This window comes from Diplotaxodon limnothrissa, linkage group LG15, assembly GCF_057381915.1.
Source record: "Diplotaxodon limnothrissa isolate DT_005_m linkage group LG15, D_limnothrissa_male_GT1.1, whole genome shotgun sequence".
Classification (NCBI taxonomy): domain Eukaryota; kingdom Metazoa; phylum Chordata; class Actinopteri; order Cichliformes; family Cichlidae; genus Diplotaxodon; species Diplotaxodon limnothrissa.
The window spans coordinates 12,977,988-13,005,893 of record NC_140610.1 but is presented as its reverse complement, the minus strand read 5'-3'; the positions used below and the strand labels follow the sequence as shown (position 1 = coordinate 13,005,893).

The following is a 27,906-nucleotide window of genomic DNA, read 5'->3' as shown; positions in this document are numbered from 1 at the left end:
GATAGATTTCAAAATGAAAAGGCCAACAAAACTAGCAAGCAAAAAAGATCCCTCCAGTGAACTTGAATTAGTTGACACTTAACTCCTCTACAACATAAAGAAACGATTAAACACCTCCACTTTGTCCTTTTGAAGGTAACCATACGATGAATACACGTAAAATAAAATGAGGTGCCAATCATCAGAATGACTATGCTGTATACGCTGTTTTGTGATTTGATGTATACTGTTTTAATCAATAAATGTACAAAGCAAAGGTCTCGTGTGTGCTGGTCTTGTATCTGCACGTATACATACAGTTCATCCCGATATCACTGCAGCTCGTCAAACAAAAACTTTTGACTTATTTGAAACAGTCCCAGATAAACTACAACCTGAACTACAAAGAATGAGTTGTGTACATATTCAGTTTATTTCACATAGCTTTGCAACAGAAAAGACAACATGCTTTAAAAAAAACAAACAAACAAAAAACAATCACAGGAAAACACATTTAATAGACATCTGTTAGTCACAGGTGCTGGATTTACTGGCTGGGCTTGTCGTCTGTGGGAATTTCCTTCCACATCGGTTCAAGGATGTGATCAGGAACCTTCTCCATTGCAGTCTGTCAACATGAACAGAATAGAAGAGCGAGAACATCACATGAAAGTTGCCCTTTCCCACACAGAATTGCACAGATAGGGAAGGACTGTCATATTCAGCTTTACTGGGAAATGTCGAAGGAGTATTAGACCACATTATGAAAAAAAATAAATTATCATTTTGAGAATAAAGCCAAAATTTTAAAAAAGGCTAAATGAGCAGATTAGTTGTTTCAAGACAAACAGCACCAGCTGCTATACACTTTACAAAATACCTTGTTTAGACGAGTCAATTAAAACTAAATGATCAGCCGTCTTGTGATCCAACATGCGTACTTTTTATTGCACGATGGTGCAACCATCGATAACCTTCCATTTGTCCATTACCAGCCATTTCATTTTGGACAAATCCACTCTTCCAGGTGTGTGGTTTTCTCCCTGACCAGATGCAGTTTTCTGCAACATCTTTTCAACGTCCTTATCCTTAACATACTGAGCTAGAAGGGAAATCGTTTCCCACCTTGTTACTAAAACCGATTCTGAAGTATGAGTTCATCATCAAAAGAGGGTAAAGCAACCGTGGAAGTTGTAAACAACTATAATCTACACATTTCATCTTCTCAAAATAGATTTTAATTTAATCTCAAAATGATCACATATATATTAGGGTTTTTTTTGTTGTTGTTAAGGGTTAATTTTTTCAAGGGAGAATTCATTTCATGTTTAACTGAAAACATTGTGCATGTTTTGTATCTAGTTTTGACTTCAACCAGGCCACACTGTTCATCAACTGAAAGCTTCTCTTTACCATTTGTAACAGGGGACAGGCCAAATTTATTAACAATCTAAGTTAGGAGTGGGAAATTAATTTTCCCAAGGGGGCACATTAGAATTGGGAATATCATGGAGGGCCATACTAATAAGCTTTGCAATGGAAAGCATCTAGCCTGCAGACACTGATATTGATGATACTGGTGCGTGAGTTTGGGTGTACATCGATCTCTGCAAAACCTCACCTTCGTCACCTCCATGGCTACACCTTCCGGAAGATTCCTCTGAATGTATTCAAGGTATACTTGTGCTGTACAGCCTGTTATATGATGCAGCTACAGAGACAAAAAATAAAAATAAACATGTTAAACAAATTACCTTATAATGACATGCAATAACTGGCACAAACACAAAGCTCATTCGTGTTATTATGCAAAGGTTAGAAGTTTCCAGTAAAATGTAACTAGGTGAATAATACCGAACTCCTTTTAATGGCTTTTTGTGCATTTTTTTCTTGTTGGATTTTAGTTTTTTTTTTTTAAATTAGAGCTTCTCACCTCGATGCACCGGTAGTGAGTTCTCATCTCATACTGGACTCTGTGTTTTTTGAAAATGTGTATTGACTTCAGGAGTGTTAACCTCTCAATGTCCTTCGGAGGTTCAAAACTGTGATGGAGGAAGAAGATCCCAAAAAAAGTCATGGCATTACAAGAAGATTTTAGACAGAAGATTTTAGACAGAACCTTTACTAGAGTTAGTGTGTGGCTGCTAAAACTCACACTTTTCCAAGACTGATGCCCAGTTCTTTAGCTGTCATGGTGGCAAAGAACTCATAGCTGTCCAACACAGCTCTGTCATGACCTTTAACCAAAACCACCAGTTTCTGGAACAGTGTGTCCGGCTCCTCTGTGACTGTGATCTGGACCAAAGGAGAAAAGAAAGCCTTAACGCCACATGCAATTCCAAGCGATGGCCTTTGAATATAAACCACTGTAGGTTTGTTGTATTTCACTACAGCACCAGCCTGATATAAGAATGATAATGATAACTTACTGCCGATTGTGCTGCTGACGTTAAAACTGTCGTGTGGAAAGAAGTGCTGGGAGTCAGAGGGAGGTGAAACCTGCAGAGGAGATACAGAATAACTGCTTATACAATAAATGTGCTTAGAAAAAAGTGCACTTCAACTGCACAAGGTGCTTAATGCCTCTGGGCTTTTCTGGCTTAGCTTCATGGTGTTCCTGTTCACTGCCTGAATATACTGCTAGTGTTGTTTTATTTTATTAAGGATTGTGAGTATACTGTACCTATAAGATGTCCTTTTCTTTACATTATTTACTTAATTTCCATGGGGAAATAAACACGTTGCATTCCGATACAGCCAAAAAAAAGTGCTCCAAAAACACATGCTATTTATCTTTACTGACAGATCTTATCAAAAAACAGTAAAAACTGTTTGTAAGTCTCTTCATAATTTAATTTAAAACTGCTGCACCCCTGCTTCGTGTGAAAATTCATGTGATTCACGTAAGCAATTATGGCTCAACTCATTTAAAAGATGGGGGGGTTACCTACCGAGTTATATTACATTTCCTGTGACCCGAACAGACACTCAAACTTGCCGGTCCCTGAAAACAGAATCAAGCTCTTTTTATTGAAATGTACAAATGACCTCGGTTGTGCAGCTGCCACGAATGGCCAAAATCTACGATTGGCTAACTAGCTACGGTAATTTTTCAAAAGCTAGAGACCTGCCATGTTAGTAAACTGTTAGAAAACGTTATCTAAAATGAAAAACAAGTTAGTTACCATACCAAATATGAGACACCACTCAATATCCTTGCCAAAGAGAATAATTCACGTTTGCGAACCATGAGAGACGCCATGTTTTTGAGAGCGCGGACAGAAGGTGAAATCATTTCCCTGTGCTGCCCCCTTGTGTCCTGGAGGATAAATGAGGTGAGCACTAACGAGCTAGTGATGAGTACCAAGTATCCAGTCTACAGTCCCATCGAAACCTTTCATGGTCATAAAACTGAGAATGAAAGACTAAGATTGGATGTATTATATTCAAATATATTTTCATATTCACATTTACAAGTCATATGAATAACAATGTAGTCTGCACTTGACTATCGTGACATTATTTATGCATGCTTATGATGCTTCATCTACCTTGTAGCTTCCTGATTCTGTCACAGTGATTTTTGTCACAGGTGATTCTTCTCTTGATCATCACCATATCTTATTTGAAAAAGTGGAGTCAGTCAGTAATGTAGAATCAGAATCAGAATCAGAATCAGAAAGGGGTTTATTGCCAAATGTTGAGCAGGTTTACAACATGTATGATCTTTCTTTACAAGGTTCAACTGCAAAGGCTGCCTGTTAACCTCTGGTCACTGATTTAATTTAAATGCAGTATCTGCAAAGTCACTGGGCATTTTAACATTAGATCTCATTCATACTTTTAAATACTTTTCTGCCTATAAACGGAATGAGCAAAAACAAACAAACAAACAAACAAACAAACAAACAAACCCAAAACCTAAACAATTACTTTGGCACATTTGTTTTCTTAATTTGTGATCATGTATAATATGTTGTTTTATTACACATTTATACACACCCACATTTGTATTTGACCTAAAATATGCTTCACATTATTGTGAAAAAAAACAATGCAATGGAGGCTGCTTATACAGTTGCTGTATGCGTGTACTTAATATACTTAATACAGGTATATTTAATGTAGATACTTAGATGCATTCTTCTCCAAATTTGTGGGAACCTAGTTTTGAAAGGTAAACTGTTATTGGATTGACTGTTATTTGATTAAGGTGCTATTGATATGAACAATTTTAATTGGTCTGAATCACGTGCCTGTCACGTGACCCAGCAGTAGGGGCCCAGCAGTGTACAGTAGCAGGCTGCAGGCAGAGGAAGAAGCAGCGGTACGGATCCAAGGTAGGCACTCCACTGACCGCTGATGTTTCTCTGGCTTTGTTGGACTCATGGTTTATATTGTTTAGCCACTTTGTCACTACACCGCCGAGGTGTGTGTGTTTTTTTTTCTCAACAGATGTGTCCTAATATTAAATAACTATTGCCATAAATCGTTTGCTAATGTGCTAACCGTAGCCTGCTAGCGAGTGCCAGCGGCGGGTGGACGGAGCCAGCCTGGCGCTGATAGCTGACCGCTTAGCCGGTTAGCTGTCTCCGGTTGTTGTTCATGGAGAAGAAGAAAAAGAAGAATCGTGACAGACAGCGTTAGTTACCCGCATTCCCCAGCATCTCGGATGGATTAGCGTTACAGCCCAGCGCCAGACTCTTGAAGGGAGGAAAGATTAATCCCGCGACTGGAATGTTTTGATGATCAGTGGAGACCACAGAGCTCTCGGTCTGGATCCAGGTTCTGGCTAGCTATTGCTAATAGGCAGGCAGCTTATGGTGATCGATGTTTTTGGCTAATTTTCCAACGTCTTACGGGCTTAAACAGTGATTATTTGGTTGTCAATAACCATTGTATCTTTCTTATGTTATTTTTACGAATTGGCGTGGTTTAATGGCAGATGGCTTTTTCGAGAGGCACCTATTATCATGGCCACTGGTTTAGATTTAGTGATACTGGAAATGGTGGGGAAATCTCGGGATCTTGTAATCACCGCTGACTTAATCTTAATGTCGAGTATATTTCCAAACAGCCATTCTCATTCAGCTATTCTTTGTTGGGCTTGATTTTTATTGTCTCTGTATTAATAAATAACGTCCCGTTGTGCCTCTTCGGTCTGTCTTGTCTGTCTGACCTGCCCGGGTTCATTTTAAAGCTGTTATTCTTTTATTTGTTCTTACCTCTCTGTTACGGTCTTTGTTGTTTACCTTTCGTCTATTTTGTTTTTTAAACGTTTGGCCGCGAGAGGCCGCCTTACTACAGCTTTGTAGCCTAATTAAATGAAAGCTAAAATGATACCTGGCTCCTATAAATTATTAAGCGGGTAGTTAAATGCCCTTCCGCTGAACAGGATAGTCCTCAAAGTAAAATTGCTGCTCGAAGAGTAAAGGCAATTTTTAGCCCAGCGCATTAATATTTAAATTAACGGCAGTGGGCAGCAAGTGAGCGCTTTTCCACAGCTTGTGTTGTGACACAATTCTCTTGATTTCTTAAATACATTTTTATTTTATTTTTCATGTTTTTCTATGTTATATATAAACGTCGTTTTGTGTATTACCCAACAGTGCTCTATGGAATCCCCGAGGCCGGTTGAAAAGGCGGGCCGGCTGACGTAATGACGTTACCGGGAGAAGCGGCTCTCCTGTGGGCTGTCAGCTGATGGAGAGGAGTCCCTGCTTCTCCTCTCTCAGACACAAACTGGGATCAGATGAGGAGGATGTGGAGCACAGAAAGGAGACAATGATGATACTTGGAATGAATACCTGCCTGTTTTATAAGTTTACAAGATAAGGCGCGTTTTTGTTTTTTCTTTTTGGGGGGGTTGATGCTTGTTTTGCTCAGCTGATAGGAGTCTCAACTTTACCCTGGTGGATATCTAAATATATTTTTAGGCACTTTCATTTGGTGCCTTCTCTCCGAAACAGCACGTACTTGGTAGCATCACATCAAAAATGACCTGAGTGCCTTTTTTTGTGTGTGTGCCACCTCATTTGGCTACATAACATCATTAATCCAGCAATGCTAAAATCCACTTGTTTTTTGACCTCACCTGTGCTTTCTGGGGAAAGTTTTTATTGATCGCCTTTAGTCACTATTCCAGATCCCCAAGTAAAAGCACCAGTACTATGCACCGTTGTCGCTGTCTCATTTCTGACACGGAACTGGTAACCTCAAAGGAGGAGACGTGCTGATAACAGTAGTTGTCCTCTCCGAAGAACCTCCCTAAGGGCACTTTTTATTCTGGGAGTGTAGAGAGCTGCAGGCATGTTCGCTGCTGTGGAGCATGGCCCACTCCTGTCCAGTGACTCCAACATCTTATGTCTGTCCTGGAAGGGCAGGGTGCCCAAGAGTGAGAAGGAGAAGCCGGTATGCAGAAAGCGTTACTATGAAGAGGGCTGGCTTGCCACCGGGAACAGCCGAGGAGTGGTTGGGGTTACGTTTACATCCAGCCACTGCAGACGAGACCGGCCCACCCCACAGAGAGTAAACTTTAACCTCAGAGGGCATAATAGTGAGGTAAGAGGTTCAAGTGCAATTGTTTTTGAATAGGACTGTTAAGATGTCTATGTTAATGCTTCATCAAACAGTCTTTGAAGCTCTTAAAGGCCACAGTCGTGTTTTGGAAGCTGTTTTAAAATGTCTTATAATCAAAAATGTATCTCAGGAATATTTAATTAGTAAATCTTCTATTTATTTATTTTTCCCACAACTTCACGCTACTCTGATATTTCTTCCTCTTCAGTTAAACTTAATAAAGCAAATTTTCAAAATCATTATTTTTAAGTGTTTAAAGCAGTATTTGAGAAGTTTCAGTAAAAGTAGACTAGTTGATCCCCTTAGAAAAGGCTGCTTAGTCCAACTTATTTTAGCTCGTGAGCCACATACAGTTATATTTGTGGGTTGTATGGAGCTCAAGTGGGTCGAACCAGTAAAATCACTACATTAAAAAACAAAAACAAAAAAAGACACCTCTTCACATTGTGGGAGGCTGAGGGTTTTGTGTTTTCCTGCAGTGGTTGATATTCATTAACTGTAAGTTGCCAGTTAGATCAACTTTTTGGTTGCAGTCAAGATATGTATACAAGATATGCATGCTCTTCCTAGTCAATACATTCTGTTACTCCAGACAGGCTTTATTCCTATCCCTCAGTATAGTAATAACCCTCAAAGATTCCCACAAAGAATGCATTGAGGCAATTTAGTTGAACCAAAAAGACTGGATGACTGTCTGAGTCAAATGTCCCAGCAATATTAAATACTAATAAGGATTTTTTTCTCACACACACAGGACAAGTGGAGATTGAACACAGGTTGCGTTTTCTATTTAGTGGGTTTAGCTGTTTGGAGTGAGGTGCAGTGTCAGCACTCTCCAAGGCAGCTGAGGGGAGAGTGGATGAATCCCTACACGGTGTGACTGAAGCACAGCAGTAATGCCATTTAACTCTGACCACTTAAACATTCAGCTGTTATCTATATAGTCTATCTAAATAATAAGAAAAACATTTACACCAGATGTTTTTGATATTTCTGATAATCTCATTTGATGTCTGCATCTTCCTTTTCTGCACTCACGGAGTTTGGCACTGCACTATTCATTTGTGCCCACAATTTATTTCACACTTAACTCTCAGATTGCTTGCTTTTAGGATGTACATGTTTTTATTTTATTTTTTATTTATTTATTTATTTTTTGATCAAGATTTGCACATTTTTACTCTTTGACCTTATTCCAGCGCTAGTAATGAGTAGTAAAGGTCCTCTCCAGTTCCACGCTTCCACGTTCCACGCTTTGATATAAAGCAGTAAATAAATGCTTTGGGCGATGTGGAATCCATCACTCACGCACTCTATGCATAATTTGGGGTTTCTGACATTGGTGGAAATTACGCTGCTTAATGAATTCTGTCAAGTTGTGACAGATCGGTTCACTCACTTGGGTCATTTCTCATCTCAGTTGTGATGAAGAGAGGGCAGATTGCAATACATATTATAATACAAAAGAAATGACCCCCAGGAGCACGCTATATACGCTGTACTTGTTTGTTTTTTTTACTTTGCATTCCTTGCACCACTTGACTTTTTTTAATTTTATTTTTTTTACTGTCTTTCAAATTAAACTTGCAGCATTGCATTTACATATGTATTAATGTGTATTTATTTATTATCACCTTTTATTTAAAGAGGTTCATTCTTGTCAGTGCATTTGCCATAACCCTTTGTCTATAAAAGCTGCTCTTTCAGCATCAAATGCCGTTAGTCCCCTGACAGTCCTGTCCTTTAAACGTCAGCTTTGTCATTGAGAACTTGTCATTGCTGGTGACGAGTGTCCTTTCATACAAATTGGCTCAAGTCATGTTAAGAAAAGCACACGGCCACAGAAATGGAATATGAACTCATCCTATAGGAGTTTAGTCCTGCCAAGATCAATACTCGTGTCAGCATCTTTAAATTTGGCCATTATTCCTGTTGATGTATAGACCTCAGTGTTCAGTGATCTTCCTAATGTAAGTGAGCGTCTGAATGGATGTGTGTTTTGGACTTGTCCCAATATGGGCATTGTAGTAAAGTAAAAGACGGATCTTAAGCTGTCAGACATCTGATAAGAAGAGGGCATGTGGATAATGGACTGTAGTGTGTGGCAGTGCCAGTGCCTGGGGTACCCTTGGATTACACCTGAGTTTACCTATAGTACAGACCTTGGCACTGCAAGCTACTTGAATTAAAAGCATCTTATGATGTGGAGAAGCTCCCCTATTGTCTTGCTGTAGCACTTTTTTTTTTTTAAGTCTGTTGTGATGTTCAGGTACTGAAAAGGTTTTCTGGGTCCTGTAATAATCCCAGTAAACATATGTCCTCCTCCACCTGCTTCACTCCCTTCCAACCAGCTTGAGAAATAATTACAACATAGCAGCTTCAAAAGGAGCAAGGTGAAAAGTGGGATCCTTTTGTTGTAACTCACAGCCACCTTTTCACAGAGGCATACCAATTTGTTTTCTGTTGAGCCATTTTTTTTATGGTGCTTGGTTGCTTAGTAAAAATGCTAATAACTATATGTGACTGTTTAGACAGCCTACAAAAGTAAAGCTTGAACATTTCAGCAGGGGTTATTAAGCATTTTGTTCCCAAGTCACATCTGTATTCATATCTGTGGAAAATGGCTTCCGTGCAATCATTCTAGGCACTTTGATAACACATTTGCAGCATCTGGAGCTTTCAAGGATCCTACTTTTAAAAAAACAAACCAAATCAATTAATGTATTTTTTGGTTTGCAGTAAGCTTCATCAGCATATAGGTTCCCTCCATCACCTTATTGGACACAAATTCCAACCAGCTTTCTTCCTGCTTTCTGCCTTGGAGTCGTGTTTGGTTTCCAAGTGCCCCTTTAGTTTGTTTGGCTCCACGTTAACATGGCAGATAATGCACTTGATTAGAGGGCTGTTGACAAGATCCCCTTTTTCATATTTAAGAAAAAACCCTGACTTCCAGTACATGACAACTGACTTGCCAGCATTTAGAAGTTTAGACTGGAGGGTCAGGCAAGTCCTGAGGAGTCAGCTGAATGGTAAGAACAAGATCCGGGCCATCAACACATACGCCCTGCCCGTGATCAGGTACCCTGCTGGGGTAATAGGCTGGCCAAAGGAGGAGATAGAAGCCACTGACATAAAGACAAGAAAGCTCCTGACCATGCATGGAGGGTTTCACCCCAAGTCCAGCACCCTGAGGCTGTACGCTAAGCGGAAGGAAGGGGGCCGGGGACTGGTGAGTGTCAGCACCACAGTCCAGGATGAGACAAGGAACATCCAAGAATACATTGGGAAGATGGCCCCAACTGACCGAGTGCTCAGTGAATACCTCAGGCAGCAGAAACCCAAGAAAGAGGAGGGAGACGAGGAACCATCATGGAAGGACAGGCCCCTGCACGGTATGTACCACCGGCAGATAGAGGAGGTGGCTGATATCCAGAAATCCTACCAGTGGCTGGACAAAGCTGGACTGAAAGACAGCACAGAGGCACTAATCATGGCAGCACAAGAACAAGCTCTGAGCACAAGATCCATAGAGGCTGGGGTCTATCACACCAGGCAAGACCCCAGGTGCAGGCTGTGTAAAGATGCCCCAGAGACAATCCAGCACATAACAGCAGGGTGCAAGATGCTAGCAGGCAAGGCATACATGGAACGCCATAACCAAGTGGCCGGCATAGTGTACAGGAACATCTGTGCCGAGTATAACCTGGAAGTCCCGAGGTCAAAATGGGAGATGCCCCCAAGGGTGGTGGAGAATGACCGAGCTAAGATCCTGTGGGACTTCCAGATACAGACGGACAAAATGGTGGTGGCTAACCAACCGGACATAGTGGTGGTAGACAAACAGAAGAAGACGGCCGTAGTGATCGATGTAGCAGTTCCGAATGACAGCAATATCAGGAAGAAGGAACACGAGAAGCTGGAGAAATACCAAGGGCTCAGAGAAGAGCTGGAGAGGATGTGGAGGGTGAAGGTAACGGTGGTCCCCGTGGTAATCGGAGCACTAGGTGCGGTGACTCCCAAGCTAGGCGAGTGGCTCCAGCAGATCCCGGGAATAACATCGGAGATCTCTGTCCAGAAGAGCGCAGTCCTGGGAACAGCTAAGATACTGCGCAGGACCCTCAAGCTCCCAGGCCTCTGGTAGAGGACCCGAGCTTGAAGGATAAACCGCCCGCAGGGGCGTGCTGGGTGTTTTTTTTATATATATATATATATATATATATATATATATATATATATATTTTTTTTTTTTTTTCAAAAGTGGTGGATTTGTACTCTGTTTTGATTATAACAGCAAAAGCCTAGATTGATTTAAACCCATTCAAAGATGAAAATGAATGCCCTTGTTCTAATGGACTTGGGTGGCTTAATATACAGGCATGTATGGCAGCAATAGGGGTGTACCATTTCTTTTCAGTATCATAAACATAAATCATCTATGTTCATCCATCTGCTTTCTTCTGTGTGTCGGTGTCGCGATGGCAGCAGTCAGACCTTGCGCCCCTTAGCTGCCTCCTCCAGCTCTTCAGTGGGGACACGATGCATTACCAAGCCAGCTGAGAGGTGTAATTTCAGTGTGTCCTGGGTCTGCCCTGGGGTATCCTCCCAGTTGGACATGCCCAAAACGCCTCACCTTGGAGGCACTCATGAGACATCCAGGTCTCCTCAACTGGTACAATTCAATAGGGAGAAGTTGTGACACTTCTATTTAAAAAAATCAGGAAAATAATGGTGAAAAAAGCAGAATTTGCCCTTGAATGTTCTGATATTATTTTTATCTAGTTATTTTAAGAGAACGCTAACCTTTAGCAGCAGCTGTCAGCTCCACCACTCAAAAATAAGGCTGAAAATAGATAAAAGTGCTACATTTTACATCTTTTTAGACAACTGTATTTGTGATGGTGAAAAATAATCCCTCTGGGCTTGTGTCAAAATAGATCAATGCTTCTCTTGACGATCTAATGCTTTTATCCCCCCCCTTCTTCTCCTGGTACAGTGCATTCAGATGCTGAGCAGAGCGAGCAGCTAATCACTAGGCGTCCATTCATTCTCCATGAGAGCTGAACATCAGAGACAGGCTTGACAATGACTGTCAGCATGTTGACAAGAAAATGTTGGCCACAGCAGAGGTTTTGGGCAAATTGTCTGTCAGTGTCCTGTCATCTGCCAGCTGTGATAGTTGTCTTACGCTAGAATCATATGTGCTTAGCTGTGCGAGGAAGTTTTAAGTCTTGCATTGAGGCAGTTCCGTGTTTTGTTTTTTAACTCAAAGTATAATAGGGAATATTTAAAGTGACTAATGTTAGTCATAAGAATGTAATATATCCTAAACAATAAATTTTATGATTATTGATATCTACTGATTGTTGACTGCAGAAACTTGTTTCAAACCTCTGAACTATTCATAAGAGACTTATGGGTGTATTCTTGCCCAAACATAGGAGTCCCACCTCTCAGTTTCCCCTTGATAACAGGTGTAGACTTTTCTCTGGGGGAAAAAGTCCAACAGAGACAGAAGACACCATGACACAATCATTTGTTTACCACACTGAGCTCAGAGTGCAACGTCTGTAACTTATGTACTGATCCATACACTGATTTGTATCTGAGCAGTTGTTCCATGCTCTGGGAGTACACTATAGCAGTGCTTGGTGGTTATTTATTTGACACTTTACGCAAATGTTGAAGAAGCTATATGGAGGCATTAACCATGTATAGTTTATGTCCTGGCCAGATTGAGCTGGTTTGCGGGCCATATTCTTGCTCTTATGTGTTCTAGTTTGTCTGTGCATTGTTGTTCTGCTGGTACAGATTTTGATTGATCAACTTGGGTAAATCAATCCATTTGATTAGGCCCAGCAGTATTTGTATGTTCCTTCACTTTCTTGCATTTTCATGTGTTAAAAATTCCTCCCTGCCAAAGCCTCATAAATAAACTAGTTTATATTGCTGTTGAGGGCCTGTGGAAGAATTAACACCTCTTTTTAGATGAGCAGGAAGGATTCTGTTATTCAGTGTTTTTCTAACACTTCTGTTAAGACTTAAATGGGAACCTCACAACTTTACGAACAGCTTTATTTTTGTCAGTAACTACAAGCTATAGTGTTTCCTGGTCTTGTCTCTTCCTCCTTTCATAATCACCTTCCCTGTGCTGGTCGCTACCTGACTTTATGGAGTGTGTCTTCTTCTGCTCTCTCCTTATGTGACCTCTTGACATTGAAAGGCCAGCTTTCACTGAATTAAAATGGTCCCTCCAAATGTGCTTAGTGGAAATGGCTTTAGTGCGCTAATCCATCCTTGGAGAGGACTTGTTGCGTAACGACTGTTTCCTCAGATCCAGGTGTACTTTTCTGTTCACTACAAATTTTCCAGCGTGGCCTGTGCAGTTCATCTTCAGCAATATTTGTAGTGAAGGATCAGACAGACGCAAAGTTTCGTACACTTGTCTTTGCAGAATAATAGAGCCTTATTCTGTCCTTCTGAATAACTAGGTAGGCTAAAAGATATTATACACTGTTTATATTATGTATGCTAGTTTATTAAAGCTCCTTATTACAAAAAATTTAACAGCCTATAGCAGCCTTTACCAAACGTAAGAGTAGTAGTATTTTGTTCTGTTCTGTTGTTCTGTTTTCGGGGATTCATTTTGATCCTTGTCAAATAAATGAAGAATAACACTTAAAATATAGCCTTTGTTTTATAAGGTATGATCACTTTAAAAATGTGAATATTTAAGCATAAATATTCAGTTCATTTTTCTTTGGTTTTAATTGTTTGCAGCTTGCAGTTCATTGACGCTGGCTCACACTTAGGGACTCGTCTCTCATTCAGTCATTCACCACGTTAGTAGATACACCAACAGGACAGAATAAAATCCAGTAAACTGGACTTTTACACCTTTGTAAATGTTCTGCTTTGTCTGTGTTTGTGTTATTTGTGGATTTATTGCATTAAATCCAGTCCTATTTAGTGTCTGATCTTACTCAACATTATTACCAAATTTGTCTGCATGAAATGAGATGCATGATTATCAGACTTTAAGGCCTCAAAACTACACAATGTAGAAACACCCCCAAAGAAGGAGGGTGGGTGTATCATTTAATCTCTCTGGCCCATGGAAATTAAGGCCTTTTAGTACTTGTTCAAACCTATTGTGAGGTGCCTGCAACTGGATATTTTTTGTGCCTGTTTTGGTCACTATTTTCCTTTTTATTATTCTGCCGATTGAGGAACACCAGTGGTGTGAGGGACTCTGGTATCACTCAGATTACTTATTTTCTATTATTCAATGCAGTTTCCCTAACGGTACTTTCAGGAGTCTTTACAGCACACATTAATAATAATTGTAAATGCTATTAACTTATTATTATTTATTAAGGTTTTATTACACACCTGACTTGCACATAATGAGCTCAGATTCTACCTCTTTTGATGGATTTGCAAATCACTCCTGCTAATTCTTGCCTTTGTGTCAGCACAGCACAGAGCTTTTCTTTAACTGATATTGATATCTGATTTTCTAGTCTTGGTGGGCGGGGATCGGTCCATCAGGGACTCCGCTCCTGCCCACCGCCAGGCACACATTGTACCTGGTGCCTCCTGGAGGTGGTGGGCCTGCAGGAGGATGGGCCCATGTCCCTTTTTCGGGCTGTGCCCGGCCGGGCCCCATGGACTAAGGCCTGACCACCAGACACAGGCCCGGGCACCCTCCCCGGGCCTGTCTCCAGGACGGGGCCCTGGTAATCCTATTCCGGGCAGGGTGAACTGTTCCCTTGATCCTGCACCCAGGACCAATTTGCCATGGGAGACCCTACCAGAAAAGGGGTTAACTCTACGAAACCGAACCTGCTTTTGATTGTCGTGACCATTTGCGAATAAGGGAACTGCCAAAAGTAGTTTCTCCTAGTTCTTTTTCCTCTCTCCATCCTCGATGAGCTCTGTGTTACCCATAAGTCAACTCTTCATCTGGAAGGAAAAGAGGGAAATCATAGACCTGGATGGTGCTCTTATCTTGGATGCATGAAAAAAGTAAAATAATGACTAAGTGTAATATATTAAGGCTCTCCCTTTCCTCAAACGTTTTGCAGAGACAAAGTTATTTGTGCATCAGACATGCATTGTCATGGACTTGCACTCACACCTTCACCACTATGGCATTTCGCTGTCATAGTGTCCCCTCAGTTGTGCTGACACCAGTGCCTCCTGAAGCTGTTGCTTGGTTTGATTTACTCTTCTCAGCGAAGTTGCTGTGGTCAGTTATGCTCCCTTTCCTAAAAGCATATCTGTACTTAAAAGGCATGGGATGACCATCAGCTACAATGGACCATCTATGTCTGCACAGGAAGAATTCTGGTGCAATATTAAGCCCTCAAAATGCTTTGGATGTAATTTTCACGCAACCATCTCACATATATCTGACACAACAGTAATGGGCAGCGTAACCACTTGTGTTTAGAGAAATGCATTTATGCACCAAACTCTGACTGGTCCAGTGATTGTATTTGGCTCTTAATGCTCCCAAAACTGATCCCAAAACCATCCAGATGAGCAGCATAGCAGTTATAGAAATGATCTCCATCCGAATTAACTCTAGTGTTAGTTACACTTTCCACATTGCATGCTTACATGAAAAATTTCTGTAGATTGGATAAACTCTTCTGCCTGAACCAGCTAGCCAACTAATAAAATCATAGTTTCTCTTCCACTGCATCCTACAGGCTGGTCCAGACTTCCCTGCAAAGCCACTGTACTACAAGGGCCCAAACTGCACATGTATCCTCCAAACAGACAAGAGAGTAGTCTAACAACTATCCTTACTTGGTGTCTCCAGCTGTCCTTGCACAAGTCACCAAAGGAGTATGCACACCTAAAAATGCACATCGCATGGCGATTTGAGGTCACTGGGTATGCTTGTTCAGTTGCCAACAGGAGGCTGAGGGTTGGTCAGTACAATACTAGTACAGAGGAAGAACAGCAATGTCAAAAAGTCAGTTGCAGGCATGGACACTAATTTGTTTCCCATCTTGAATTAACAACTAGTCAATGTTAATGTCTTTGTTTACTTTGGGGGAAAATATCCATGTGATTGGAATGTTTTAAAGGGGTGTTGTGATTAAGATCCAATCAAGAAGTGTCTGCGTCACAGCTTTAAAAACAATCTGTTTCTATCTCATCAGACTAAAACTCAATCCCAGAGCTTTTAGTTGAATATGGGATCAGCAGCCTTTCAGAGAGTCTCTGATTTAGGGGTCCTAGAATACTGCAAGAGTGTAAAAACAGCCCTGATTGTAGTAGATATAGAGCTATTATGTATTTTTGAAACAAAAACTTGTAGGTGTTCTCTACATGATGATGCTAAAGCCTTTGAGTGATATATATATATATATATATATATATATATATATATATATATATATATATATATATATATATATATATATATATATATATATATATATATATAATTTTTTACATGTCATTCCAAAGTTCTTTAATATCTCTCTGAGCTTATTGGCGCTGATTACTGTCTGTTTGAGCATATAATGCACTGTAATTAAAGAAGTTTTTTTAACTGTATGTGTTTGCACATGTTGATGTGCCTTTCCTGTGACACCTCAGGCTCCTCGTGGTCCTGCAGCTCCCAACGCTTATCCTGTCTGTCTCTATGTGATGTCTGATCTCCCTGATCGCTGCATCACATGAGGTGCTCAGCTGTCCCCCCTCGCAGGATGGCTCACCAGCTCACACTAATCTCCACACTGAGCTAAATTTACAGACAAACAGTTTATTCTCACCTCTGTGGGGCTGTGAGTGGGAACACACGTGAGACACAGCATGTGTAAATCCAATGCTAATTTATCCTTTTATGTTTTCCTTTGACCCTGCTTTGTAGTTGCATGAATGCTGTTAGCTTTATGCAAACTAGAGCTCATGCCTAATCTAAAGCCACAAGTCTCCTCCAGTTGGGACTGAATTATGTTGTATAATACCACGTGGAAAATCCCTTTTGATCGCCAGAGGTTGCAGACAGTGCATAGATGGAGGAACACCACAAATCTGTGTTTTTTTTCCCCCCCCAATGAGATCCTTGTAATGTGTTATCTTTGACAATACTGGTGCAGAAGCCTATTAGTTTTGCACCCAGTGAATGCTGCTGCATGAATGATTGCTGTGCCAGAATGATAGATGGCAGGCTAGTTTTAATGGTCTGTGAATGCGGACATCTCAGAATGATGTGGAGACCTTCAGCTGTAGACCTGCAATAGGATGACTGTCATTGTTACAAAGACACAGAGGAAAAGGACAAACTAGAACATGCAAAATCTGGCTAAGAGGACACTTTAATGATGCATAGCAGGGACAGGACATTGATTAAAAACTACTATCTGCTCATTAAGCTTTAGGGCCATGCCTTGTATATTCATATAAATTGACTGATTTGACTTCCAGACTAATAAGTGTGACAAACAGGGTATTACTCAATAAGAAATAATTGATAAATATTGTGATGTTCCCTTGTGCATTTTATATCTTTTTTCCTGGGTTTGTAAAAAAAAAATATATATTTTTTTTTCAAAACAATTGGAGCTGCTGAGCCTCACTCATTAAATATATGCCCTGACTACATGATGTTGCTCCAATAATCTTTTTTCCTGAAGCCTGATCATCCTAATTTTTTTTTTTTCCAATGCCTAAAATGCTGCTTGAAAAGTCCATAGACTATAGCAAGATACTGTTTGAGGAAAGTTTTGTGATTAATGATCATTTGTGTTAGATGAATTCTTAAAGAAGTTCTTAATTAATAACCTGTAAGTCAGCATTAATGGCATTAGTGCAAGAAGATAATAAAGTATTCAAGCAAGTGTAAGTATGATTGATTGTTTCTTTTCTTGATGGAATATAAAATGGGGACACACAGTTAATAGCATCTGTTTCATTGATGGATGGAACTGTGAGTGTGTTGCACAGAGGTAAGGAAGTGTTGTTTAAGGGTTGGCAGCATTACTGGCTTATCCAACTCAGACCTGCTGATCTATTGGACTTGCAGTCAGAGAGCTTGAGCACCACTAAAACCCTGCTCGGTGCTGCGTGTGTGAACGTGTACGACCCACGTGCTTCACTTAGCGAGAGCAGAGCGGCTCCCTTCTTAGGATTACTCCTCCGGGGAATAGGCTGAGTCACGCTACAGAACAGAAGACAAATGGAGACACGAAGAGAGGAGGGGGCAGGATGGAGAGTGTGATGGGCACCTTTTAAGATGGGTGACAGAAACGTGTTATGAAGAGTGTTTTGTATACTGTGCTCCTGCAGCTCATACCCAAGCAAATTACAATCAGTCTTTACAGTACTAAACTCAGGGCAAACGGAGAGACATATGTTTGTGTCAACCTGTAAGACTCCTCTTTATTATTTTCCTGTATACATCTCTTTTCTTCCATAAACGCAAAAATGCTGTAATGTCCCATTTTGAAATGTGCCATTCAGTTATAAGGTGACATTATAACTGAATCTCTCTGTCTGTAATATTCAAGATATTAGCGGCTCCTTTGTGACTTTTTCAAGATGAGGTTAACCCACTTTTTGAGTTATTTCCATCTTTCTTGATGCTAAATTTAGTTCATTGAAATGTGGGAACTTGGATTTTAGGCATTCAGCTGATTCTAGAGTATAATGTCTTAATTAAAGGCACTTTGTTGTTTTTCTCATGTTATCTGTAGGTAAGTTGACACAGAGCCATGGCTAAATTCACTGTCAGTGAAGGAGTGAATTAGTACATTTTCTTATGTCTTGTAAAATAATGGCTGTCAAAGGACACTGAACAGTCTTTCTGATAATTTTATCTGATTGTTTGTTTGTGTTTTTTACCTCACCTCTGCTTTCAGGTGGTATTGGTGCGTTGGAATGAGCCTTTCCAGAAACTGGCCACATGTGACACAGATGGAGGCATTTTTGTTTGGATCCAGTATGAGGGCCGCTGGTCTGTGGAGCTCGTCAATGACCGAGGAGCTCAGGTGAGAGACACAAGTAGACAAAATGTAAATCGGTCCTTTTAACTAGTTTTAAAAAATTGTAAGAAATTATTGTGTAAATAATGGGTAAAACTATATGATAGAGTTAATGGAAGCAAAGCAAGCAGTGATAATATAAAGCAATATAATGTCATTGCAATAAACCTGTAATACTTAAAGTTACAGTGTGTAAAACCCCGCCACTAGATGTCAGTAGATTTGAAATCGCACTCGACTGAGTTGTCTTTTTTAACCCCCTCCAATTCAAATGCATAATTATAGCTACGGTGGCTGCTGTAGGACAAACAACTCTGGCCACAGTTCATCTATAGTGAGTGTAGGCTGTTAAGCCGCTGTTTACCTCAGGTATTTATTGGTGCCCATTTCTGTTTACACTGGAGGAGGCTGTAAAACTTTGCGATACCGAGTTGAGTCGTTAGGAATGTCTTGAACTTTTCTGTTGGCGCTGTTGTTTTTGCTGGTGTTCGTCAGTGTTAGTCAAACTTTCTGCAATGACAGAGGGCGTATATAATCAGAGCGAAAGTGTGATTGTTAGGACACTCAAGTGTAACATTAGCTGGCATAATATTAGGTCATAAGCAGATGTTGTTGTTATTGTTGTTGGTCAGCTGTCTGGACATGTGAGGCTTGCATTTCTATTCTGCTAAGAAAAAATAAATGTGACAATATTGAGAATAAATAAGCGTATTTGTGCATGCTTATGTGTGAGGAGGGGAGGAGGAAGTGGTTAAAGTGACAATGAGGGGGGGAGAAAGAGCAGCAGTGGTGGTGGAGATGATGAGAAAGAGAATATAAAAATATTTATGTCCAAATGTTAAATGGTGGCCACATATATAAAAAGTGATTAGGTGGAACAGCAATGTCCATTTTGGCCACTGTATTGAAGATGGTGGGGCAACATGGCCGCTCACAAACTAGTGTTAAATGGATTTATTATAAATGTATGAAATTGAGTTTGTTGGAAGAAGTAATTACACGCTAATCAATGTATATTTGTTATTTTTTAAATCATTTTTATCAAACCTCAAGTGGTTTTATGTGTTTTTACTGATGCTGCACATTAATTAAAAATTAAGCCTGCCAAGCAAACATAGGTAGGTAGGCCACATCGATCAAACATTGTCATCATTCCTTGAGCTAAGACTTGACACATGTTGACAGCATCTTTTGTGATTACTTGAGTTATTATTGGAGATGACAATCTGAACAATAGCCACACTTTTATATGGTCTGTGCTTTTTAAAATGCCATCGCTGCTCTGCTTTTGTCTGAGAGGTTAAAGTTTTTTTTATATACATTATTTGAGTTGAGGGACACTGTTTTGTCATAATTAGTCTCTAGATCAATTGCATTTGAATAGAAGCAGAGCTTCAAATTTGGAACCAGAATATTTTAGAATTCTTCCTAAAAAATGATTTAAATTAAAAATATTAAACATTTACAGAATCATAAGCTGCTGCTGATTCTGTGTGCAACAGCTGAGGTATATACTATTTATTTATTTTATCTTTTTTAAATAACTCTAACATTTCTTATCTGTCCCTTCTAGGTGAGTGACTTTACCTGGTCCCATGATGGGACCCAGGCTCTTATCTCCTATCGTGATGGCTTCGTCCTGGTGGGCTCTGTCAGTGGGCAAAGACACTGGTCCTCTGAGATCAACCTGGAAAGCCACATTACCTGTGGTATCTGGACCCCAGATGATCAGCAGGTAACACACTATACAGATTTTGAACATAGGATATGTTCACCTGGCACTTACCCAGTCTTCTAATGCAAGTAGAAGTAGAAATGTTAGGTTGCCATTTGCCACTTGTAGACAGAAACCCTGAGAGCTGAATCTGTGAGTGACAGCAAGCTTCCACTGTCTTGAATGTGTTGTTGTCTTTGTAAGGCTATATTTTTGTTTTCATGCCGTTAAACTGTCAGCACAGGTTGGATGTCAGCAGACTTTCAGTCCGTGTATGTGTAACTGTCCTTGTTTATCACCATCAACCCATTTATGTCCATTTCTCGCAGTTTTTTTCTCTGTGATATGCATTTGTCTTGTTTTTCTTTCTTGCTGTTGTCTCATTTTTCTCTCCTCTTTCAAGTGTGAGTCTTTGTTCTTGTGTCAGTGTCCACATTAATATTGTTTTTTTGCACTTGCGCCAGGTGTTGTTTGGTACTGCAGATGGACAGGTGATAGTGATGGACTGCCATGGGCGCATGCTGGCCCATATACTGCTGCATGAGTCAGACGGTATTGTCAGCATGTCGTGGAACTACCCCAGCTTCCTGGTAGAGGACAGCAGTGAGAGCGACACAGATTCTGATGACTACCCCCCACCACAAGGTATTCTACTCAAAACTTCTTCTTCTACCTTCTGATCAAGAAACATACATTAAAACCAAATGTACCTGGTTAATTTCCTGCCTGATTCTCTCTGTGACACATCACATCTTTCAAAGAATAATAAACCTTTATTTAGTCACACTATTTGTCTCAAAATTTAATTAATTGAGTAGAAGTACATCTTCTTGCTTTGCCTCAACAAGAAGATCTCTATAGGGAGATATCTTACTCAGCTATGCAAGTTATCATTGCTAGCAGTCTTTAAACATGGTTTGCAAGACAAGTTTATCTAAAGCAAGAACCAACACCTAAAAAGGAGCAATGAGTCCCAAGAAGACCCAACATTCAGTATTGTCTGAATCATTGCTTGGAGAAATGTTCAGTTTGGAAACTGGCAGAAAGGCAAGGATGACAGCCAGGTCGAAATCCACTTCAGCAGGGCCACAGGTAGAATAAGCCTTCAGGTCCAGCAGTAAACCATCATTTATGCAAGCTAGAGCCCACTAAAGTAAGCTCTTACTTTATCATAGGTTTGTTCATATGAGGGTGAGCTAGGGGTCATACATACTCTGTATAAATGACCAATAAATATACTTAGATGTCACCCATTGGTTGGTTGAGTCCTCTGTTATGAAACCTCAAGCTTCATAATGGGACTCAAAATTTTTCAGGGAAAATCTGGATCTGACTGACAAACCAAGCGACACTGCATGCTCAGGCTGAAGTCACATGTCAAACAATGGGCCCACCCTAAAGGTTTTTCTGCTTTGTCCTCATTTTGTGCTCCATTTGGGACTGTAATTGACAGAACCCCATGCTGAATAAATGGTGACCCCATGTTTACTAGGGATCAGAGTCGAGAACCGGTTCCTGGGAGTACCGGGAATCAATAAGATTCTCTGTAAGAGAATCACTAATGAATCGAATCGATAATTGATATTGATGATGGAATGCACTGACATCACTTTCCAGAAGTTATGTTTTATATACAGTCTGTGCTTCGGATACCAAAAGTGGACCACTTCTCCAAAACCCCTGTAGGTATTTTCATATAAAAACAGATTTCTGCACCTGCATCTCCAAAACAAGTGAAACTGATGGTTTAATATATCCTTGTTGCAGTGCACAGCTTGACATTGCTTGACAAATGGCAGTAATTTTGCCAGTGGCACTGATTGGCTAATCATTAGCCTTCCTGTTGCGTACATTGGACTGATTGCCTTTTAATCAAGAAACCGCCACTTCATGTCACCAAGCCAGACAAATCAGTCAACTGTGGAGTGAACAAATTCAAATGTCTGGAAGTAGCCAGGTCACAAGCACTTCTGCAACCCATGCTTCAGTCTTGTCTCCTTAAATGGACCTCTGTGACCCAAAGTAGCTTTAAAAAAAATAGTTCTTGGCTTTTCTCAACATGTATAAGTGTGTTCGGTAAAAGCATTTAAACTACAGCTGTATGCTGCTGGTCCAGTGTAAGCTGTTTAACGAAGCATAAGAAGCACAAGCCAACTAAAAAACAGTTTTCCACTGGGACAGAAAATATCTAGTGCACTGGGATGTAAGCTGTCTGTCAAGGGAATTGTTGCATCTGGTCAGCCTCCTCTCCTGCTGATTTCCGTGTGCACACCAGCCAGCGTAACAAACTGTAGAGAAAAAGAGGCAAAAGAAACAAAACAGGAACCAATAAAAATTAGCTTAATTAGTCCCAGTTGCTAGGGATATATTGGTGAGGGTCTATCCTCCTCCCATTGGTCTATTAAATTTTTTTTCCCCTCCTTCTTTCACCACAGGCCAGGCTGAAAACTGCTTACCTAAGCTGGAACACAGATCAGGCTCTAACTCACTAATTAAACCATTCAATATGAATTGATTGGCCCCAGTAGAAATGATCTCTTGAGTCAACAACTTGAGTGACGCACAAGGCTTGTCAAATCTTTGTCATGATACATGATGATAACCCATTATCATCGCACAGCACAGTACACTGCAGTTACAGCCCCATTTTGTATCTGATTTAAAGCAACACCTATTTAAAATCCTATCTGTGGGGATGTTGCAACAACAAAGCAGAAGTGGACATTTTATTTATGGTACTATTTGGGTCATTGCAGGATTACATTAAAGTACGGAGTCAAGGATATTTCAATGAAGATGTATGAGTGCTCTCTGAAGGTGTGTTATTTATAGTAATGTTAAAAATTGGTATATACTCTTGAATAATGTCCCTAAATGTCAGATGATTCAAACTGAAGTACCTTACAGTTCTGTTTTTGAACTAGTTTGTTCTGTCACTTAACGTTTTGTTTCAGTCGTTTTTGCACTTGTTTTTGATGTGAGGCTAAATTCTAGTAGTGGGTAGAAAGTTGGTTAAAGGAAAGCTGTTGTGTTGTATTATTGGAAGCTACTGAGAGCACAGACTTGTATATTTTTCACACGTTCCCCACTGATGGGCACAAATTAACATTCTTTTAAAGACCGATGTACAGACTTTAGTGGCGTCTAGTGGTGAGGTCAAAGCTAACAGCTAACACTTTCCAAATCTATCGCGGCTACACCATCCACAACCATTGTTTGGGCTTTCTTTTCTGGCTGACTCTGAAGCTCAATGGGCTCCATGGAAGAGGGCACGCTCTTTATGTATATAGAAAATGCTTATTCTAAGCTACAAACACATTATTTATACTTTTAGGCAAATACATACAAATGATAAAAGAAGTGTAGTTCTCCTAAACACGTGTCTATTAAATCTAAAAAGCATTGTGATTGATAGTTCTGATGAACAGAACAGCTGTTCACAATGCCTGGCTAATATGTTTGTGAATGGGTGGATGACTGGATATGTAAAGCGCTTTGGGGTCCTTAGGGACTAGTAAAGCGCTATATAAATACAGGCCATTTACCATTTACCATTTGTGTTTTGTTTTTCTTTCTTTATTCCTAGTGCACAGCCAGAAACCACTGCTGACAGTCAGCTTCACCTCTGGAGACATCAATCTGATGAACAGCTACGACGACCTCTCCCCCATCCTCATCCACACTGCTCTGAAAGGTTTGTGTGCGTTTGTTATTAATTTTGTTAAGTCAGCAGTTCTCTAGCTGCTTTGGCCTTTGCTCGCTTCATTGTGTCCTTCATTCACTTGTGTTAATTCTTTTTTTTAAATGATGTAAAAATGTGTAAAATGATGTTGCCCTTCATAAACGTATGTGTACTACTTTGCTCTGTGTTGTAGATGTGGTGGTCCAGTGGTGCTCACAGGGGGATCTACTAGCAGTGGCAGGGATGGAGAGGACCCTCCTTTCCACTGACACCTCCTGTCCTCCACCCAGCAGGAACGCCATTGTCAAGTTCTACAATGTTCGAGGCGAACACATCTACACACTGGATACACCAGCACAGGTGACTTATGAGTGTCATCCTAGAAAAATAGTTGTTCTTATATTTAGTAATGCAGGTTGTGGTTCGAGTGGCCCTTCAGTTTGCAGAAGGGAGGACTACCATAACCAACTATAGTTTAAGTGAGTCAGTGAGCCGGGGTAGGAACAATATGAGATGGGAAGGCCAGGGCTACTTAATTAGCAGATAGTAATGACACAAGATACTACAGGGTTTGTACGGGTGCTTGAAATCCTTGAAAATGCTTGAAGTCTAATATTGTCTTTTCAAGGTTTGAAAAGTGCTTGAATTTCAGATGTGGTGCTTAAAAGTGCTTGAAACTGTATTTCATTCACCACAAATAACTATCTGACCGAATAGTTTTCTTACCAGATAGAGAAATAAAATGAGTCACAAAGTCTAAAAGCAAAATTTCTCTGCCTGGGCTGCCTACGACCTCTGCATGTCAGTGTATTTCAATGTGTGACCCCGCCCCTCCCCCGGACAGTCGGGGATGAGTGCACTAACATGCCTGGAGATTGTTGTTTCCATCAAACACTCCTTAAAACGCCAATGGCGGAGTTTGCGCTCTCGAGTCACATGATAGGTGAGTAAATAATTTTCGAGAATGTGTACATAACACGTGCAAATTTTTAAAACTATTCTTATTATTTTGTGCTGGAAAAGCATGAAAATTGACCTTGGAAGTGTTTAAAAAGTGCTTGAATTTGACCCTGAAAAATGCGTATGAACCCTGATAATATTCTTTCCAGGATCACAATGCTTTTTCAAATTCTTCATTCCATATTAAGTGTTGACTCTAACAAAAATCGTCTCGGATTCAATTTCTGGAAACTGTGAAGTGAACTTGACTCGTGAAACAAATGTGAAAGTAGGGGGATGATGAAATGAACATACTATACAGGAAAATGTATCCTTGTTTAAAAACGGAGATGTTAATCATTGATGTATACATGACAATGTTCGTTTTGGAGATTGGCTCACCTGTTAAGGACGTCAGAGGGTACATACATGCATTTTGATCATTATAGTAAGATTTTAAGATTAAAGATTTTCATTTATTTTATTTTACGCGAATAATCAGCCTGCATGACAGACTTCGGTAAACATTCACAGATAATTTCCTTTTGTTTTCGGTTTTTATTGAATGAAATCACTGTTCTCAGGAATCACTCTGAGGATTTCACTCCAGCAAAGAAGTGTTTTGCAGTAATGACATGATTTGCTTTACATTAGCCTTGTGAAAGCATATTATTCATTCTCAGATGTGTCTTCCCCTTCATACTGTAGCGCCCCATCACTACGCTCTGCTGGGGTCACCGGGACTCTCGTCTGTTCTTGGCATCGGGCCCAGTGCTCTATGTCGTGCGAGTTGAGCACCGCGTTGCCACACTGCAGCTGCTGTGCCAGCAGGGCATTGCCACAGCGTTAAAGGAGGAAAAAGACGTTGCCAAGCTCACAATGCCTTCCCGGCTCTGTTCTTATGTCACTGCCGCTTTTGTTCCCACCATCAAGGTAACACAGGCCAGGAGGGGTTTATTTCTATTAAAACCATAAAACACCATGTGAATAGATTTAATAGTGGTTTGGGAAGAGCTGTAATTAGCATAAAAGTTTTTAAACTTAACTGTACTTTACATTTCTAGCCTCCCATCCCAGATCCAAACAACATGAGAGATTTTGTGAGTTATCCGACAGCTGGAAACGAGCGCCTGCACTGCACCATGAAGCGTACGGAGGATAACCCTGAAGTGGGAGGGCCTTGCTATACTCTGTATCTGGAGTACCTAGGAGGTCTGGTCCCTATCCTCAAGGGCCGAAGAATAAGCAAACTTCGGCCTGAGTTTGTTATTATGGATCCCAAGACAGACGGCAAAACAGGTGAGATTAGTTTTTTCATACCTGTAACTTAAAAAGAATAATTTTCCAAAGAAGACCTGAAATGTTTGTTAGCTTCTAAATGCAATAACTACATTTTTATGTTGGTTCTAAAATAAAGAATACAGTAAGATCGTAGAGATAAGAACTAAAAATGTATCTTTGATTCTGAAATTCAAGTAGAACTGCAAAAGATGAACCCCGACACAGTTCTGACATTGTCCAGTAGTTTTCCAGACGTTCTTACTTTGCGAGTTTTAGTCACATAGGGCAGACTGGACCCATGTTAATTAAAAGCTGCTTAATGGGGCCTCTTATGGCCCCTGGGTTGCTCATAAATCAACCCTCTCTCTCCCCACGCAGTGATAAATGAAGCCAGCCATGAAATGGTTCCAGACCATTCACACTTTTATGTTCATCAAATAAATTAGTTTGACCTAAACTGGAGCAGCAGCTGTGCTTTGCAGACTCCTTGTGACTGTGGAAGAGGAGACAAAGTGAGAACGACTGAAGAAATGAATGTTTGAGAAATGGTAGAAAAATGCTTTGATAGGATGATAATGATGGTGATGTTGTGGCAAAGCTATGACAATTCTTGCCTCCGGGTTGCTCAAGTAGATTTGAAAATGCTTCCTGCAGTTTCAACATACCTAAAAAGAATACCAAAAGGCATTCATATTTTATCATTCTTTATCCAGCCCATCTGAAAAAGCAACATTACTAACAGTTGAGCAGTGACTTAACTGAGAGAACAAATGACACGTTGTTTTTGGTTGTATTGATCTGAACATTTCATCAAAAGTAACATCTTAAGTGTCATTTTCATATTTTGTCTCCACAGATGAGATATACAGCAACAGTTTGATATCAGCCATGATTGACAGCTGTAACTGTTCAGACTCCAGCGACATTGAGCTGAGTGATGACTGGGTTGGCAAGAAATCGCCAAAGATATCCAGGGGTAGCAAGTCCCCCAAACTTCCCAGGTAACTAAACCCCGGCTTTGTGTGTACAGGAGCATGTTGCATCAAGCCACTTTGTCTCTTCTGTTTGACACTTGGATCTTTTCAGTGATTTAGGTGAAGCAGACAAGAGGAGATTAGTTCTCTGCAGGTTTTCAGTTTTAAACAAGCGGGAATCAAGTGATCACTGGCATGCTGAAGAGTCTGATACAAGAAGCATTTATATGACAGTGAATTCATTTCAGAAACATGTAAACAGCCACATTAATTCTGTTTAAGATTTTATGGCATTGAAACTAATTTTTTCTGAGTTTTTTTGTTTTAACTGTTAAAATTTATTTGAATGCTCCTTTTCTTTGCTGTTTGCTTTTTGGTTTCTCTGCATGCCTAAACCTTCTTCTTCTTTTTTTTATTTGCCACTTTCTCTGTAGAGACTTAGTTTGTCCCTTTACCAACAGGATCAACATTGATCCCAGAAAATCTCCCAAACTCTCCCGTGCTACGCAGGAGATCTCCAGGTCACCTCGGTTACCCATACGTAAACCCTCAATTGGGTCTCCCAGTCTAACACGGAGGGAATTTCCTCTAGATGACATCACTCAGGTAAACATCAGGTTATCGTAGCTGAGTGAGAAGCTGGTAAGGGATCACGTGCTGCCTGTGTGTGCTGTGAAGCACGACCGATGGATTTTTACATAAAATGTACTGTTGTAAATTTCGGAATGTGTCTAATATATTTATAGAAAAATGCAT

The 27,906-nt window shown here is 40.3% G+C and overlaps 2 protein-coding genes across 2 annotated transcripts in view; one reads left to right on the top strand and one right to left on the bottom strand.

Moving 5' to 3' along the window:
• Positions 1 to 489: 489 nt before the first annotated feature.
• On the bottom strand, positions 490 to 3,274 carry mrps10 (mitochondrial ribosomal protein S10). Its single transcript, XM_085372369.1, has 7 exons — positions 3,170 to 3,274; positions 2,931 to 2,983; positions 2,409 to 2,478; positions 2,135 to 2,274; positions 1,913 to 2,021; positions 1,601 to 1,690; positions 490 to 607 (listed from the first exon to the last, which is right to left on the bottom strand). Exons 1-7 carry the CDS (start codon positions 3,272 to 3,274, stop codon positions 527 to 529), a joined length of 648 nt encoding a protein of 215 aa, XP_085228495.1. The 3' UTR covers positions 490 to 526.
• A 987-nt stretch (positions 3,275 to 4,261) lies between these two features.
• The window catches only part of tulp4a (TUB like protein 4a), a 29,488-nt gene continuing 5,843 nt past the window's right edge, over positions 4,262 to 27,906 (top strand). Inside the window, exons 1-11 of the mRNA XM_085372368.1 lie at positions 4,262 to 4,319; positions 5,589 to 6,540; positions 18,438 to 18,566; positions 20,134 to 20,295; positions 20,739 to 20,919; positions 23,861 to 23,968; positions 24,150 to 24,316; positions 25,604 to 25,828; positions 25,960 to 26,194; positions 27,033 to 27,177; positions 27,612 to 27,756. Of these exons, the coding sequence (XP_085228494.1) occupies positions 6,289 to 6,540; positions 18,438 to 18,566; positions 20,134 to 20,295; positions 20,739 to 20,919; positions 23,861 to 23,968; positions 24,150 to 24,316; positions 25,604 to 25,828; positions 25,960 to 26,194; positions 27,033 to 27,177; positions 27,612 to 27,756 (1,749 nt within the window). The 5' untranslated portion in view covers positions 4,262 to 4,319; positions 5,589 to 6,288. The remainder of the gene's footprint in view (positions 4,320 to 5,588; positions 6,541 to 18,437; positions 18,567 to 20,133; positions 20,296 to 20,738; positions 20,920 to 23,860; positions 23,969 to 24,149; positions 24,317 to 25,603; positions 25,829 to 25,959; positions 26,195 to 27,032; positions 27,178 to 27,611; positions 27,757 to 27,906) is intronic.